The sequence below is a fragment of the Mauremys reevesii genome, linkage group 18 (genome assembly GCF_016161935.1).
Source record: "Mauremys reevesii isolate NIE-2019 linkage group 18, ASM1616193v1, whole genome shotgun sequence".
NCBI lineage: Eukaryota > Metazoa > Chordata > Testudines > Geoemydidae > Mauremys > Mauremys reevesii.
Window position 1 is genome coordinate 18,182,311 of NC_052640.1, and position 17,978 is coordinate 18,200,288.

Here is a 17,978-nt window from a genome sequence, read left to right on the forward strand (position 1 = left end):
GCTTTGTAGTGTAAAGTTGGGGCAAGTCTTTCTGGGTAATGCCTTGTTTGACAATATTTTTTCAAATTCCTTCCCTTCTAGATGGTTGGGGTGCTTTGTCAATTATAAGCTGCCATTTGTTTAATGTGTCTTCTGGAATCTTCTGTTGAGTATCTGCTTCATTAAAGGGAAGTCCACTTTACCCTTTTTGGGAAAAATAACTCAACCAGTTAAACTATAACTGCTAGTTTCTGGATAGTCCTACCTGGTAATCTGTTCCCAAGAGACCCACACTCATGCAATAATCATATCTTGGACAATGCTGTCTTGGCTCCAGGATGCAGTTGACTCTTTCCCACCTCACATATAAAAGGAAAATCTCTACTTAAATGACTGTTTTAATTGCTGCCTACTAGCTAATATCATAGTTAAATATTACTAACTCTCTTATTGGAATGGGAATCAGCTTGCAGCTCCATAATCATATCTAACCACTGCAAGTCAGGCTAGGCCATTAGGAATTATAACAATGTGAAATTAATTCTCATCTGGCTTTTCTTGGATGAAAGGAATGAAGTTAAAACTAAGCTTACAGGGCTTCTGCATGGAAGGTAGCAAGGCATTTTCATAAAAATCAAAGCCCCTCCCTATCTATTCAGCATGGTAGATTTATCCCTGGAAATCTTGTCCTCTAAACTGGCAATGTTTGGTTTTTTGTTTTTTTTTTGTTCTTGCTTGGTGGAAGCTAAAATATTTGCACTCTAAACTGCTAATTGCAGCCCATCCAACTATTGTGCTCTCTAAGGTCTGGTCTACACTGTGGGGGATCGATCTAAGTTACTCAACTTCAGCTACGTGAATAACATAGCTGAAGTCAATGTACTTAGATCTACTTACCGCAGTGTCTTCACTGCAGTAGGTCAACTGCTGATGCTCCCCTGTCAACTCCACCTATGCTTTTCACTCCAGTGGAGTACTGGAGGCAAGGGGAGAGTGCTCGGTGGTCAGTTTATCGCATCTTCACTAGATGTGGTAAATCGACCCCTGTAGTGATCAGTTGCTTCAGAGGTAAATGTAGACATGCCCTTATAAAAAAACAGATACTTTTGCAGAGGCAGCTCTGCTCCATAAACAAGGGAAGATGTAAGTGACTACAGAACCTGTAACTTTTCCTTTCAAGGGGAATATGGACAGACACTAGTGTAGCATATAAATTGGAGGAACTGGGTATATTTAATTAGACCATTTAAATGGCACGTGGAGAGCCTGTCTAGCTTGTCTTAAAGTAAGATTCCTTTGAAGCAGATGTTAGTTTCTGACACTACTGTAAACTTTGAACTTCCAAACATCAGCTAACAAATACCAAAATAAGCAGAGGCATGCTGATTGGAATGCTGTACAAACTTTCACTAGAGATTATGAAGTATGACCTATATCTTTGATCTGTAATTTTACTATTGAACCACTTATCAAGATAGTCAGCTTGATATGCCAGTGCTACTTGTTCACTGATTATTATACTACACTCAAAAGGAAATATGCACACACAAAGGGGTGTAACTTCATATCTGTGTAGCTGTAGGCACTTGACTATGGTTTAATCTTGATGAGGCAGTTACTTTTGTCTTGGAGTAAAGTGTTATCTGATCAGCCCAGTCTTACCTCATAAGTCAGGACTTGTCTGTCTCCATTGACTCCCTTCTCTAGGACCCAATAAAGAGGAAACTTTTTTTTTATATTTAATGCATGTTAAATAGTGTAAAACATGTTGCCATGAAGTGTTTATTGCCTGTGCAGAAATTAATGTTAAATCTGTGTGGTACAGCATATATTACAAGGTCATTGAAATGGCCTAAGCTGTAGCTGAAGTCATTCTGTTCGTTAAGTTGCTGTAGTTTTTTGCCCTATCTTTGTTCTACTCATCTTTATTGGAATGTTTAAACTGGAAAACTAGCTTATTGCAGCTAAATGTTCTAAGCATGCCTCCCAATACATGCAAATTATAGGGCTAATTATAATTTAATGTCCAGAGGTCTGTGATTCTTTTGTATCTCCCACACCAGCAGGGAAGACACTTCAGATCTTTAACATTGAAATGAAAAGTAAAATGAAAGCCCATACTATGGCAGAGGAAGTGATCTTCTGGAAGTGGATATCAGTAAACACAGTTGCCTTGGTGACAGAGACAGCAGTCTTTCATTGGAGCATGGAGGGAGAATCTCAGCCTCAAAAGATGTTTGACAGGCATGCTAGTCTTGCAGGCTGCCAAATCATCAACTACAGGACAGATGAACATCAAAAATGGCTACTCCTAATAGGAATTTCAGCCCAGGTAAGGGACTCTTCAGAATAGTATACAGGAAAAGTGCATACATATTGCAGGTATAAATCTGAGGACAGTGCAGGAAAATAGGACAAAACACTTGTTTTCATTTCATACTGACTGTAGTTCCTTCTGTTTAACAAAACTTAACCCTTATTACAAGAGTGTTTTGCAGTAGGTGGGAGACCTTTTTCCATAAGAATGTTTTCTAGCCTTTCCTTTCAGAAGGATGTACAGCATAGTAAAAAATTGATTTTGCTTCTCTGTTCTGAAAGTGTTAGTGGTTCAATTCCTATGCTCTTGATGCATATGCAACTCTTGTACTTGGAGAAGTCAGCTTAAACTTTTTTCTCCCTCTTCCCCTCCCCCTCCCTTCCGCCCATATTAGCAAAATCGTGTGGTTGGTGCAATGCAATTGTACTCAGTTGATAGGAAGGTTTCCCAACCTATAGAGGGTCATGCAGCAGCCTTTGCAGAATTCAAAATTGAAGGAAACTCCAAGCCTTCCACGCTCTTCTGTTTTGCTGTACGGAGCCCTGCAGGAGGCAAGGTAAAATCTATAAACCATACTGACCACTTTCAAGCTAATGTAAATTATCAGTAACCTTAAATCTTTCAGTTACCACTAAAAGCTTTACAAATATTAAGACCAGTTGTTAAATACTTCTAATTGTTTTAATGCAGTTGACTTCAGTAGGGTTGCACTGATGAAATCAAAGTTGACCCCTTGTTTTTTTGAGGAATGGTGGCTTTAAAGTAGGTGCTGTTTTGTTCAGTCAAGGCTGTTTTACTGTGAAGTAATCTTCCGCCTTTTGAGGAACTTCATAAAATTAATGTAAATATTGAAGGCAGTGAAATACCTGAGTCTAAAGGTGCCTTGACTCTCAATCTGAATAAAGCTCTATCACGTCTTGTAGCATGGTTCTCACTGAACAAGCTCACTCTGCCTCTTGTAGGCCTTAAATTGATGGCAATTATAATATAGCAGCCTTGTGGAAAAGTTAAAGCCTAACTGAATCTGAAGTATTGACTCTGAAGAAGTTAGATTCTTGTGCCTTAAATTTTAAAAGTTGATGGAGTTCTAATCTAAAAGATCTATTGTATTTTGTGATGTGCCACACTTGCTAAGCTGCCCTGTAGTATGGAGAACAACTACTTGGTTTTAATGGGTTGGATAATGTTTCAATAGCTTATCACAAGATGCAGCATCCCTGGAAAGACAAAATTGTTTGGACTAAAATCTTGACAACCTGTCCATGGCAAACCTTTTGCTCTTATATTGAACTGTTCAAGATTGAGTACAACTGAAGCTGCCTAATCCAAGAGATGGCAGCAATGGTGTTTTAGTACAAGGCTAGCACACATTTTTTTTAAATGTCTGGGCAGTGCTTTATGACTAATTTGGAAAGTAAGAATTTTTTATCAAAAGCAGAGGTTCTCTCCCTCTTTAAAAGTTTTTATTAAAACCAAGCATCTTGGACAACTCTAGAGTTCTAGAATCATGAATATTGGCTGAAAATCTTCATGGGTAAGTTGCATAAAAGGTATTGAAACGGTTAATTGCCTGGTCTGTAGCCTGTTTGGGAAGCATTGATTGGATAGGGGAGCAACTTGTTTCTTAGCAGGATTTTGCTTACAAACTTTGTCTTGGTGACATGCAATTCCTTCTTCCCAGCTGCATATAATAGAAGTAGGTCAACCTGCTACTGGAAACCAGCCCTTTGTCAAGAAAGCTGTTGATGTGTTTTTCCCTCCTGAGGCTCAGACAGACTTCCCTGTGGCAATGCAGGTAAGGTATACAAGAGTGCACACTAAACCCATGTCAAGCTGCTCATGAACTGGCCAACATAGGCATGTATAATAGCATTTCACATACTCTATGTGGTGGAGGATATGTGGATGTAATATGTATATGGCACATCTCTGAATAGAATCCTAGAATAAGTGACCTCTGTTCTTATTCCTGGTCCAAGAAGGTGCATTCACTTCAGGCCATGTTTTCAGTGGTGGTAGCCACTTTTTTTATGTAGACTTGCACATAAAGACAGCTGACTAAAAAATACCAACACTTTTTTTTCATGGGAAATTCAAAGTTTGGGGCATTTGAAAGCCAAAACAGCCTCCTAAAAACAGAATTTTTGGACCAAAATGAGAACTGACTTTGACCAAGCACTCTTTATCAAGATTTTTTTGGCTGAAATTTCAAAGTCTGTGTGGAAAATCTAATTCTCCATTTTATGAACTGAGTCCTTTAGGAATCATAAACCTCACTTAACTGAGTTAAATAGTATCAGTCAGAGTCTTCCCTGTAAAGAGTGACTTCACCATTGCTTCGTAGATGTTGCTGTCAAATCAGCCATGTATTTTATTCTTCCATAACACAGCCAATGCTGGAAGCATAGCTCACTCTAAACGCTGAGATATCCAAAGTGCAGCACAGGGAAGACCACCCCACGTAGGGCATACTTCTCAAATTTAGTACTCCAAAACTGCTTCCAACCCACTTCTGTAAAAATTGAACTAGCAATAAAAAGCACCTCACTGGATTAAAAAAACTCAAGTTGCTGTTGCACATGAGCATTCTATTTCAGAAATTCTCCTACCTGTCCAAATACAAACATACTATTAAAGTCTGCTGAAATGAGCTGTAGTTTTGTGACTTAGGGATAGAACTGGGAATAACTGCAGAAGCCTAATTTTGGCTCTGTCAGACTTTCTCCTTGGTCAAGTCATGTCTCCCCATCATGATTTGAGAACTTACATAAGGGGAGTCACAAATCTTGTGACTGACCAGATTTGCAAAGTATAGTGGAAAACTACTTGTGTTCAGAGGCAAAAGTGCTAAAATAACATCTTTGGCTGTCCATAGATGTGAAATTGCTAGCTATAGTAGTCCAATTTTAGCAGAAGATACTTGTTTAATTTCAGGTGACGAGCAATTTTTGTCTCTATGATCTTGGGTAATGATAGACAGCTGCCTCTTGACCTAATAGTATCAGTGAATTAAAAAATTTCACGAGCAGTTGTATACCGGTGACTTTACTTCCAGTTGAGGCTTTCTGTCATAAAGCCATCTCTCAACACCAGTGCTTAACATGTTTCAGTTGAATTCATGTCTAAAAGCGAGACTTGCATAATTTTACAACTACATTGACATTTTTAGGTTAGTTGATGGACTTCTCTAGCTATTCAAATCTGGCTGGCCTTCCTAGAAAAGAACAATGGGATTGTAGCACTAGTTTTCACATTAACTGAAGCTCTTAATGCAGATATTATAGCTTGTATAATCAACATCCTAGCTTAGCCATGCATGGGATATCTTAACTTCTACTCTGGAGACCAATGTCTTCTACCTGCCACTAGTATGGAATTGCAGCTCTGTAAGTGACCAACAGGATTGTTACACTCCTTCCTTGCAACCTGAGAGCTTACAGCTGCATCCTCACCTTTTGCCAACTAAACAGTGTAGTGAGAATATTCTCCTGCTACACAGCACTGCCTTAAGTTTCTAGTAGCTTGTATTTTGACAGCTCCCTTAAACTATATTGAAATATTCCTAATTGTCTTTCCCTTTTGGCAGATTGGAACTAAGCATGGCGTTATCTACCTGATCACGAAGTATGGGTACATTCACATGTATGACTTGGAATCTGGAGTGTGTATTTACATGAACCGTATTAGTGCTGACACAATCTTTGTAACTGCTCCTCATGAACCTTCTTCTGGCATTATTGGTGTGAATAAAAAAGGACAGGTAAATGGAGTCCTATCTGCTCTTGAGCCTCTAACTGGTCATAGGAATACCCTAGTGACTTCTGCGCAGGACAACTAAAGGCATAGTCAGTACCCTTATCTAATCAAGAGTACCATACTACTTTAGATAACAATATGCCAAAGATTAGTTAAGATCTCAGACCTTTGATTTACACTGCCACAACTGTACAGGAAAAAGTGTGCAGTAATGTTTTGTAGCGTAAGGAGGAACACGCAGGACAACATTCTGTTCCCACAACTCCTTACTGAACTTGGGTAAACTGCTCTCTCAGTTTTGAGCAAAAGTGTTTTACAAGGGAACTATAGTGCATATGGCAGGCAGCTCAAGGTTGTCATGGTTTGTTCATTGTTTAGTGAATGCAGTGACTGGCTTCCCTGTATCTGGCCACTTATTTCTTGCAGTGGTTTGACAATAACTTCTCAGACTTCCTCTCCTTTTAGTTTGATGGGAAATGGCAAGGAAACTTGCCGTAACTTCAGTTGACTGTATTTAGACAATGTATAATGCATATAGAAAATTGTTACCACAATCCAAGACACTTAGCGTGCCAACTTGCAAGACTAGCATGTACTTGGAATGGAAAAGTTCCTTTTAATGGGCAAAAGCTGTGCCACTGAATAGCTGCTTAGAGAACATGCATCTCCAGACTTAAGATGTAAAACTTCTCTTAATTAAATCTTATTGGAAATCTAGTACCTGAAACGGTTTTAACACTTATTTGCCACTATAATGTTGCTGATTATTGGATATATTAAGGTATGCCAGCAATTAATACCTCAAAGGTGAGCCATTAGGCACTCAGCAAACTTCAGATTAGCATTACATACTGCAGTGTGTGATACTAGAAGCCTTGGCCCAGTTGTGATGGACACTGTACAAACAGATGGCCTTTTCCTCGAGCTTATATAGCCTTAAAAGGCATACAAAACTTTAAAATAGTAGGGAGAAACAATGGTGGTGAAATTGCCCTCAGTTATAGGTTTCACTGGATAGACAAGCTGGGTGGATTGACAAGCTGAGTTCTAAGACCCAAAACAACAGCAATAGAACTATAGCTTTATCTACTTTATTGATGAGCTTCTTATTCCTTTGCTCTATTACTTTGAGCTGCTGTTTTCAGCAGGATGCTCCTGTTAAGGCTTTTTTATTCTTTTCAGGTGCTTTCGGTTTGTGTTGAAGAAGATAACATTGTGAACTATGCTACAAACGTTCTCCAGAATCCAGACCTGGGTCTGCGTATGGCTATCCGCAGTAACCTGGCTGGGGCAGAGGAACTGTTTGCCAGGAAGTTCAATACACTCTTTGCGCAAGGAAGCTATGCAGAAGCTGCTAAAGTGGCAGCATCTGCACCAAAGGTGAGTGCTTTCAAAGATGAAGACTAAGGATTAAAGGTGATGCTTATTCTAACATCCTAAATACACAACTAACTCTGCCACTTGGCAGTTACTGCACTTTCAGTCAAATGTGTCTTTATCTTAACCAAATTATCATCTTTGAGTTAAACTTGATGTACAAAGAGTAAACTAGTAAAGATAAGTTTCTGGTTGAAGAATCTAGCTTGTTGTGGACCCTGCAGAAGAGGAATAGCTTTTCACTAACCGCTACATTCTAGGTTGGGCATAGTATACAGACAAGAGCATAATCAAAAGCTGCTCTTGTTGTTGGATCAAACAACTGATTGCAAATTAAAAATACCCAAGACATCAGCATGTTTTGAGTTGGCTACTATGCATATAGTTCAGGTACAGAAGAAGGCAAGGCTTATTCAAATGGCTGTAACAAACCTTTTTTTTAAATCTTGGGTCTCTTCCCTTTCCCGGTATCTTTCAGGGAATCCTGCGTACCAGTGATACTATCAGGAAGTTCCAGAGTGTACCAGCCCAGCCTGGGCAGGCCTCTCCCTTGCTGCAGTACTTTGGTATCTTGCTTGATCAAGGACAACTTAACAAATTTGAATCTTTAGAACTCTGCCGTCCTGTCCTGCAACAAGGACGCAAGCAGCTCCTGGAGAAATGGCTGAAGGAAGATAAGGTAGGCAAATGTTGTTTTGGTTAAACTTAATGCCATAGTATGTCTTGTGCCAATAGATTGCTACATGTTTATGTACTTAGTGGAGATGAACCAACTATCTATCTTTTCTCTGTTCTGCCTGATCATCAAATGCTACTTCTGCTTTCAGCTGGAGTGCTCTGAGGAGCTAGGAGACCTGGTGAAGACAGCTGATCCAACCCTTGCACTCAGTGTTTACCTTCGTGCTAATGTGCCAAACAAAGTCATTCAGTGCTTTGCAGAAACTGGTCAATTCCAGAAAATAGTGCTCTATGCCAAAAAGGTAAATATTTTTTGTTAAAGGTGTAAGATTGTGTAATACCTCTCTACTGCTAGACTCCTAGTACACATCTGTGTGCAGTACTCTAACCTGTACATACTCTGGGTATCTTCCATGAGATAAGACAAGGCCTTGGACATTCCAGAGTCTGTAAAGCTGATGATCAGTTGAGAGCTGCCTTGCTCAATTTTCATGTCATGACACTCATTTCTAAATGAACTATGATGCAGTTCTGTCCTGTAGCAGAACTAAGCCTCAGCTTAACCCATAAAGAATCTGAACTCACAAAACTCTCAATTTTTGGAACACTGGAGAACATTTGTCTTAGACCAGCCATATAATGGAGTCTGAACTTGAAAGATATCTGCAGTTTCATTTGTGTGATCACAAATACAGTAACTTGCTTGACCTTTGTCTCCCCCACCTTTTAAACTTTGGACAGCAGTTGGTCTAAAGTATTCCCCATAAACTAGTCTTCAGGTGTAGAGACTGAGCATCTGTCTCTTCCCTGGCTGGAAACATAACAGTGTAGAATACACTGATAATGTAAGATATAAGGCTATGTGGACACTTTAAACTCACTATTTTCACAGCTTGGGATGGGATAGTCTTGTGTGAGTAGGTTGCATTGTGCTGGGAATAAACATGTCTGCAGCAGGTTTCACTGAACTACAGTATGAACTTGTGAGCAAAATCTTGTAAATTCCTAAGCATTTCCAGGGAGCTTTGACCACTAAAATTGTGTAATTATTCTAGGTTGGCTATACGCCAGACTGGATCTTCTTGTTGAGAAGCGTGATGAGAGTCAGCCCAGAACAGGGACTACAGTTCTCTCAGATGTTGGTGCAGGATGAGGAGCCCCTGGCTAATATTAACCAGGTAAAAACTTGCAGCTGGTAAGGATGTGGTTTAATGGACATGTAGTCCCAGCTGAAACTAATGGTGTGTTTGTAAAATAAAGTCCAATCCAGTGAATTTTGCTATACTCCTAGTATTTGAATTACCTTGATTGGGCTGTCCTATGGCCATACAGTGTTTCCAGTAATACTTCCTGTAATCTGGCATGCTGTTGATCTGCTAACCCAACTACCAAACAATCTTCAGCCAATTCTGAAGTTAAAGTTCTGCAGATCATCTTGACTTTCACAAGGAGAACAGCACCTCCTACATTGCAAGTTTGAAGCTTGGCAGTCTCCATCAGCATAGCAAAGTCAGGAAGGCTGCTGCTGTTAGCTCTAATTGTGGGGGAGAACAGGGAAAGACTCCCATTCAGTGGGTAAACTAGTCCCCAGGGACTAAACTAGATTATAACTTTTTTGAGTTTTTTTTATTGTAAAACAAATGGGCACTTGATATTGAAATACTATTTATTTGGGGAAATAGTCTTCTACTTATGAAGTAGAATACTATAACTTGCGTCACTTACTGGTTACTAAATAGCTGTCTGATATATGAGCCAAAATGACCTCTGTCATCAAATTCAGACACTAAAAGTAAGTCTGAAATCTCTCTGACATAGTGAATAAAAACATTTTAAGGTAAGTCAGTTTGAGAACCCTCTCAAAAGGTAAAATGTAAGTAGAAACACTACTACTGTAGTAGTACAATGCTGGAAGCTTTAATGTAACTTAACAAGTTGGTTACAAAGAGGTGCTGCATATGTTGTGAGATAGCTCCTTTGAGGATTGGCTGCAGTACTCCTAACTTATACTCAAAATTGTATAAGAACTTATGTGGGTGAATGACTGACTGATTTGATTACTGTCCACTTCAGATCGTAGATGTATTCATGGAGAACAGTCTCATTCAGCAGTGCACTTCCTTCTTGTTGGATGCTTTGAAGAATAATCGCCCTGCTGAAGGACACCTTCAGACACGTCTGTTGGAAATGAATCTGATTCATGCACCACAAGTAAGATTCCTCAATCTAGTCTCCTCCTTAAAATAAGTCTCATTCACCATTTCCTTCACCCCTTCTTGAAAAAACTAGCAAACTTTTAGAACTCCAGCCATTTAGAAAACAGTGCTTTTGATGGTAGCAGTCTCCAGTTACAGGCATAGTTGAGATAAAGCATTACTGTGGAGAGTGAAAGGGTGGATGTGCAGATACCTATTGTAAGGACATGGTAAAGTGATATATTTTGAGAATAAACCTCTGTAGAAGTGCAGTGTGACAGACTTTAATTGTAACTCAATGTGGTCTGTGTTCCCAGAAACTCTCTCCTTTTATGTAGTTTCTTTGTATGATAACGTTACATCTTGACTGTGGGTGGAAACTTGAAGCTTAAAGTTCAACAACAAATTGTATCCTCTTAGGTTGCAGATGCCATCCTTGGAAACCAGATGTTTACGCTCTATGATCGTGCTCACATTGCTCAGTTATGTGAAAAGGCAGGCTTGCTACAGAGAGCACTGGAGCACTACACTGATCTCTACGATATAAAACGAGCTGTAGTTCACACTCACCTCTTAAACCCTGAGGTAAGACTAGTTTCAGCTGAATTTTGCTTTGTGGGTTAAATGTAACTAAATTTCTCCTGCTGTCACTTACCTATCCATAAACTAATTCCCTTTTAGCAGGAAAGCTTAAAGTAATACACTAAGCATTGCAAGCACGTGTAACCAAATCCCTAGCCCCATGGTTCTCAACTGGGGTACATGTATCCCTGGAGATACAGAGGTCTTCCACAAGGTACAGCAACCCATCTAGATATTTGCCTAGTATTACAACAGGCTACACAAAAAGCAATAGCAATGTCAGTACAAACTAAAATTGCATACAGACAATGGCTTGTTTATACAGCTGTATATACTACAAACTGAAATGTAAGTACAATATTTATATTCCAATCAATTTTATAATTACATGGTAAAATGAGAGAGTCAGCAATTTTCAGTAATAGTGTGCTGTGACACTTTTGGGTTTTTTGGGTAAGCAAATAGCTTTTAAGTGAGGTGAAACTTGGGGTGTGCAAGACAAATCAGACTCCTGAAAGGGACACAGTAGTCTGGAAAGGTTGAGAGCCACTACCCTAAACCAGCTCAAATGAGTAGCTTCAGTGACTGTCCAGTAGGTGTTCAGCCATACATCTGTAACTAATGTGAGGAAAACCTTAATTGTTCAAACTCAGTCTACATTTGCCTGTAGCAATTCTAAACCTGAATTCAATCTCTTGGCAGCTCAAACGCCTACCTAGTGAAACTAATTCTTGCCCACAACAAAATCACGTGGTATTCAAAACAGTATTTGACTTAATGAACTCTGAGGTCATGTGTAGCAGAGTCCTTGTTGCTATCGTTTAATTTTTTAGGAGTTAAACAGAGCACTATTGGAAGAAGTCAAGAATGACAAGTACACATTCCCTCCTGTTGCACTTCTGGGACACGTACATATGTTTCCACCTGCCAACCATGCAGAATGTAATGACTTCTTCCCCCGCTGAACTTCAGCGAGGTGTATACAACTACTAAAACCATTTTAACTTTTGTCCTTAGTGGCTTGTAAACTTCTTTGGCTCTCTGTCAGTTGAGGACTCTGTGGAATGTCTGCGTGCTATGCTATCAGCCAACATCCGACAAAACCTACAGCTCTGTGTGCAAGTAGCTTCTAAATACCATGAGCAGCTTGGCACCCAGTCTCTCGTGGAGCTGTTCGAATCTTTTAAAAGTTATGAAGGTGAGGTGCCCTTCTGTTCTGAGGGAGGTACTTGGTTTCAATCTGTTTTGAGAGGAAGGAGAGTTGAGTGGCGTACTAGTACTCAGCCTTTCAGTTTGAACCAAGCATTAGATTTACTGTAGTCTGGTGCTTGCAACTGTTTTTTGCAGAAGACATCTAGTTACTATGTCTCCAGGAAAGCATCATATCTGGGTGGAGGAAGGCAACCATATGTGTAGCTAACAGTCTAAGTGTTCCTGTTGGCTGCTTTCCTTGGAGACTATTGTGGGACTACTTAAATTCACCTGTCCTGTCTCACCACTTATCAGTGGCTTCCTTCCTTATTCATACTAAATTATCAAAGCATATAACTCCTTATCTAGGTGACGAACTCTAAATGTTCATAGCTATAAATCAGTAACCTCTGCTTATTTCTAGGATTGTTTTATTTCCTGGGTTCTATTGTGAACTTCAGCCAGGATCCAGACGTCCACTTCAAATATATCCAGGCAGCCTGTAAGACGGGTCAAATTAAGGAGGTAGAAAGGATCTGCCGTGAAAGTAACTGCTATAACCCTGAACGAGTGAAGAATTTTCTCAAGGTAACTTGCCTGACTTTTGGCTAGAAAAGTAACCTTTCCTCATAAGTCCAGGTTTTCTAGACCTTCTGACTATAGTTTTTGCTTGCCCCTGGACTTTCTCTGTTTTGTCCACCTTTCCTAAAGTTCAGTGCCCAAAATTGGACACTATCCTCCAGCCCAGGCTTCACCAGTGCCAAGTACAGCAGGACAAATATCTCCATGTCTTACATGGCACTCTCTTGTCATTACACCCAAGAATGGCATTGGTTTTTTGCAATTGCATCAAGTTAGCTCATATTCAATTTGTGATCTGCTATAACCCACAGATCCTTTTTAGCAGAACTCAGTGATGTTTGCTGTGTTATGCTTGCCCAAGTTTCAGGGGAAACTTACTTCCAACTCTGGGTGTGGGGAGGCAAGCATTCCTTCCAGTGACTCACTTTATTAATAAAATCAGGCTTTTTACTGGTCATTCTACAAGAGTGGGGGGAGGGGAGGGAAGTGATGTTTATGCAGCTGGGCCCAGGTGCATGTTCTTTCTTGCTTGAACTTTTGGCTTCCAGATTCTTAACCCTGGTTTAAGTGATTCTGGGTGTCCAACTTGAGACTCCTTTTAAGGGGCCTGACTCTCAAAGTGCTGAGCATCCACTCTCAGCCAAGATCTCTAAAGGTAGATATCTAAGTGCATCCAGGATTTGCTAGTCACTGCTTTAAAAGGGCAAGGGTTTTTTGTTTTTAAAGTAGAAGTGCACCTCATTTGGCTGTCTATGATGGAACACGATGGGCTCTTCAGTATTTTTATCAAAGGATCAGACTGCAGTCAATTTAGAGTCAGCATTTTTCTGAATGGTAGCCTTTTGCTGGTCCTAAATTAGGAAAACAGTTAAGGCGCTCTGCTCACATCCCCACATAATTTGTAAAGATAGTGACTTTTTTCTGTTTTCTCTTCCTTTTCAACTCCTTTCCATTTCCCTCCCCCAAACATACAGGAGGCCAAGCTCACAGACCAGCTTCCTCTAATCATTGTTTGTGACAGATTTGACTTTGTTCATGACCTGGTTCTCTACTTATACCGCAACAACCTGCAGAAGTACATAGAGATCTATGTTCAGAAGGTAAAAGTACAATCTCTTCTAAAGAATAAACTCGGAGACAGGCTCCAGCCTGTATACTGGGAGCTTTGGTTTACCTGAGGCTTTGTAGTTCAGAAGTGGTTCAGCCCCATAAGACTTAAACCTTCTTATTGACTAATAGAGCAGAATGAAACACCAAGATTTCAATGAAATGTTACTTAATTGAGCTCTCCTCCCCCCCACACTTCTGTATTGCTATAGCAATTTAGGCTTATTGATCACTCTGATATATGAAACCAAGGAATGCTAGTTTGTCACTAAAGTAAGTTCCTGATTAGATTTTTGGGGGTAGAAGGAGTCAGTCTCAGGGAACTATGACTATTCTTTTGGTGGCCTTTGTAGAATATTGCTGGTTAACACTAATTTAGTGATGGATTAACTTGTACTTGCTAAGTCTCACTTAGGAACACTTCGGACAACTAATTAAAGTAGTCCTGTTTCCTACATTTCTAAACATTAAAGAATTTTTTTTAAAAATCCCTTCAGTTATGGCACAGTCCAGAAACCATTCTTATGGTGGTTTATTCTAGGTGAATCCAAGCCGTATACCAGCAGTAATTGGAGGGCTTCTTGATGTGGATTGTTCTGAAGATGTTATTAAGAACTTGATCATGGTGGTTCGAGGCCAGTTTTCAACTGATGAGCTGGTGGCTGAAGTGGAAAAAAGAAATAGGTAAGAATAGAATATAAAGGTACTTAGTATAAACAGTCATTCCATTTTGCTCCAGTAAAAGGCTTCCCCCTTGGTATACAGGAGTTGCATCTGTTGCTCTAAGCCAATTCCATTTTGAAAGATGGAAGTGAAAATCATGAAAGGAATTAATATGGTGCTTGCTAATGTGAGGCAGTTCTCTTGAGTAAGAAAAGGAATTCTGTATGTGGCATTTCAGACACATGAGTAGAGGGTGTCACAGTATCACATTATCTGATAATTCAGACCATGTATGGCAGTCTTCAAAACTGAGAATAGCTCACTTTTTTGTCCCATTCATGAATATGGGAACGGGAAGATCACTCAGCCTTGTGTAATCGAGAAAAGAAACAGCCCTGTGTCTAGACTTGAGCTTTGAGACACAGTCCTTGACTAGTACAAACAGTAGCTATTGTATGGAAGTATACATCAGGAGAATGTGTGTGAGTAAAAATACACAATGACTTTGATCAGCTTAGTAGAACAGGAATGGAGACGGGGCAAGATATTGCAAATGTTGGGACAATGTGGTTCCACTGTGCCACTTTCTCAAATTCAGTGAAGAAAAGAAATAACTTTCTAACAGGAAAGCCTAAAAAGCCATCACAGAGCATTCTGTCAGCTGAAGGACTTGTGTTTGCTGCATTTTTTTCTGTAAGTAGTGGGACCAGGAAACTAATGTCATACAGGGTGCACTAGCTATAAAAGTGTCCACTGGGCTCAAATCCTAATCACAAGCAAGAATTTGCTTAATCATCTTCTGAAAACTTCCACAAACTTTCTACAATACTAGAAGTATGGAATCCATGAAGTATCCTTTCACTATATCATTTAAACTTAAAGCCTAAATCACTCTCTTCTCTCCTAATAAACCTTGCCATTCTTAACACTTGCAAAATTCATTTTGTTCCTATCTTACCCTACTGAAAATATCTGTGGTCTGGTTAATTCTGTCCTTAACCTAAGCGGAAGTCATTAACCCAAAAGTCAGTTACTAAAGCTTTTTTCCTACTGCTTTTAATTTTTTTCCTACCGCCTCAAGTTTTTGCTCTAGCTTCCCCTATTTTAAACTTGGGATTTAAACTATTCTGATGTATTTGTGTTCATCTACCCTTGCTGCTTCCTGCATTATCAATCCTTCTCTGATTCTGTCCTCTCCCAGTACAGCTGCTTTAATGTTACACTTTGCTTGCAGCAGTTTCCCAGTTGATGTATAGCATGTTCCATATGCCCTACTCTGAACTTGTTAAATGAGTACAGTATTTTTAAAATGAACTCTCCTCCTGAGGGACTTAATGTGCACAGATCACCTGTGTACTGACACTGCTTTCATCAGTTAGATTTTACTCTAAACAAGCATTCTTGAGGCACCTATGGCTCCAGAAGCACTATCTTTGAGTTATGACTAGGTTTCTTCCAGTCTCTCCCCTCTGTCCTGCCTATCGAGATTTTTTTCCCCTTTAAAAGGATCAGAGAAACTCCAAAGAGTCTGTATGCATGTCCCTCCACAATGAAAAGCTCAGGGACATTTTAAGTCTTAAATGGGTTAGTTTGTAGATCTGGATCAAATCATTCTAACCTTGACTGAAGACCAATATACTGGGACCACAGCCTTTCTGGGGAACAACCTTGACCTTAAAGTTTGCTGGCACTCCTCTCAAGTTAAGGAATAGAATTGAAAACTTTTTAATAGCACTTTTGGTCTGCAAACTTAACAAACTTTATTTTCCCCCAAAGGCTCAAGTTGCTGCTGCCGTGGCTGGAATCTAGAATTCATGAAGGCTGTGAAGAACCTGCTACTCACAATGCTCTGGCTAAAATTTACATTGACAGTAACAATAATCCTGAGCGGTTTCTCCGGGAGAACCCATACTATGACAGCTGTGTTGTAGGCAAATACTGTGAAAAAAGGGACCCTCATTTGGCCTGTGTTGCTTATGAGAGGGGACAGTGTGACCTTGAACTCATCAAGGTTAGCAAAACTTGCTTTTGTATTTACAAGTCTGATGTAGTCTGATGTTAAGAGGTTTGAGTGGTGGTGGGTTTTCAGATGTCAATATTGGTGTAACCAACATTCTGATTAGACCGTTAACCATGAGTCTTTCTAACACTGGCCAAGTCCTATGTGTCTTAACTTAAAATCCCATTGAAACTAGTAAGGTTTAGCTATGTAACATTAAATCCCACCTCAGCCATTCCATAACTTATGTTTAAATAGCCCTAAATAAAAGCTATTACAGTAGTCTTAGGGTCCACAGTAGAAAGAAGGTACCAGGTGCAATTGGAAAAAGGTCCCTGAACACGTTTGATTCTAGTATTAGTAGTCTTGGATAGATTGTCTTGGTTTCCGGAGTCCCAAATGGGAATGGACTCCCTCTACGATATATCCCTTGCCAGCTCTTCCCATTGCTTCTGCCAACTAGTCAACAAGCCTCAACAAACTCAACTTCATCAACAGTTGATCACTTGTTCCAGTGCACACACCAGGTCTGTGGTGGAAACAGCTGAATAGTATCAGCATATGGAGCACCCTCTAGTCCACACTTCTATAACATGTCCCAGCCTGGAATCACTGCCTGCTGGAATGTGGTGTGGTTCCTTTAAGGGATTATCCTTCCTATATGTGTTACACTGCACTAATTAATGATTCAGTATGAAAAGCGTGGCTGTGTCCACTATGCAGCAGTTGAGTCCAGTTTTTACATGCTGTCTTATGGAAGTGTGGAAGGGAGAATATAGCCACAAGTGGTGGTCTTAATAGATTAATTCAATATCTGAATCAAGAGTAGTTTACTGTGAAGTTTTTATTTAGAAACAGTTTTCCAGGTTCAGCTCTCGAAAGTGGACAGACCTGGATTGTGACTGTTCCATGCTCCCTTCTTGGGTTGTGAATTCTGTGGTACACTTGCTTTCTCCTAACCAAGGTGCTCTGCAAAGGGATTTTTGTCTTCCAACAGCCACATTTTCTATTACAGAAACTGATTTTTCCCCCCCCACACACACAAAAAGAGAATCAAAGGCGCTCCTCTGGGCATAGGCCCTTTCCTAGGGTGAACTGGGAATCTTGCTTTGGCCATCTGTTACCCGTGCAGCTCATTGCTGTGAGAACTGTATAGAAATAAAATGTAACCTTTAACTTCTGTGCACATATCCTCTTGATAGAGCCTGGTAATCTCCCCTCCTATCTGCATTTACATGATTTGAGACCAGCTCTGGTCAGACTTCAGTCACAGAACCATTTTAATTACAACATAAAATCAGGAAGTGCTAACCTTGGTACCCAGCCTAATTTTAAGCAGTAATGGAAGGAAGGATTGGACTCTAGGCTCCTATTAAAATGGCTTGAAAAACAAAACATACCTTGCTGTCCATTGAAGCTGGTGCTGATAAAATGTAACTTGGTTACACTGAGTCACAAGATTCAAACTGTGCAATTAGAATCAGTAGAAAAATACAAAACCATTGTGAGAATTTACTTCCTCTGCTGTATCATTGATAAACTTCTGCACATT

At 39.8% G+C, this 17,978-nt stretch overlaps 1 protein-coding gene across 3 annotated transcripts in view; it reads left to right on the forward strand.

The window, feature by feature from the left end:
* Positions 1-17,978, forward strand: part of CLTCL1 (clathrin heavy chain like 1) — a 55,135-nt gene that overhangs the window by 19,409 nt on the left and 17,748 nt on the right. For 2 of the 3 annotated variants that reach the window (XM_039505721.1, XM_039505719.1), the window contains exons 3-17: positions 2,043-2,311; positions 2,691-2,852; positions 3,978-4,091; positions 5,883-6,056; positions 7,235-7,432; positions 7,908-8,108; positions 8,257-8,409; positions 9,163-9,285; positions 10,181-10,318; positions 10,723-10,887; positions 11,902-12,082; positions 12,500-12,663; positions 13,632-13,757; positions 14,306-14,448; positions 16,204-16,438. In XM_039505721.1, the coding sequence (XP_039361655.1) occupies positions 2,043-2,311; positions 2,691-2,852; positions 3,978-4,091; positions 5,883-6,056; positions 7,235-7,432; positions 7,908-8,108; positions 8,257-8,409; positions 9,163-9,285; positions 10,181-10,318; positions 10,723-10,887; positions 11,902-12,082; positions 12,500-12,663; positions 13,632-13,757; positions 14,306-14,448; positions 16,204-16,438 (2,546 nt within the window). The remainder of the gene's footprint in view (positions 1-2,042; positions 2,312-2,690; positions 2,853-3,977; positions 4,092-5,882; positions 6,057-7,234; positions 7,433-7,907; positions 8,109-8,256; positions 8,410-9,162; positions 9,286-10,180; positions 10,319-10,722; positions 10,888-11,901; positions 12,083-12,499; positions 12,664-13,631; positions 13,758-14,305; positions 14,449-16,203; positions 16,439-17,978) is intronic. The other variant, XM_039505720.1, reaches the window with a different exon arrangement.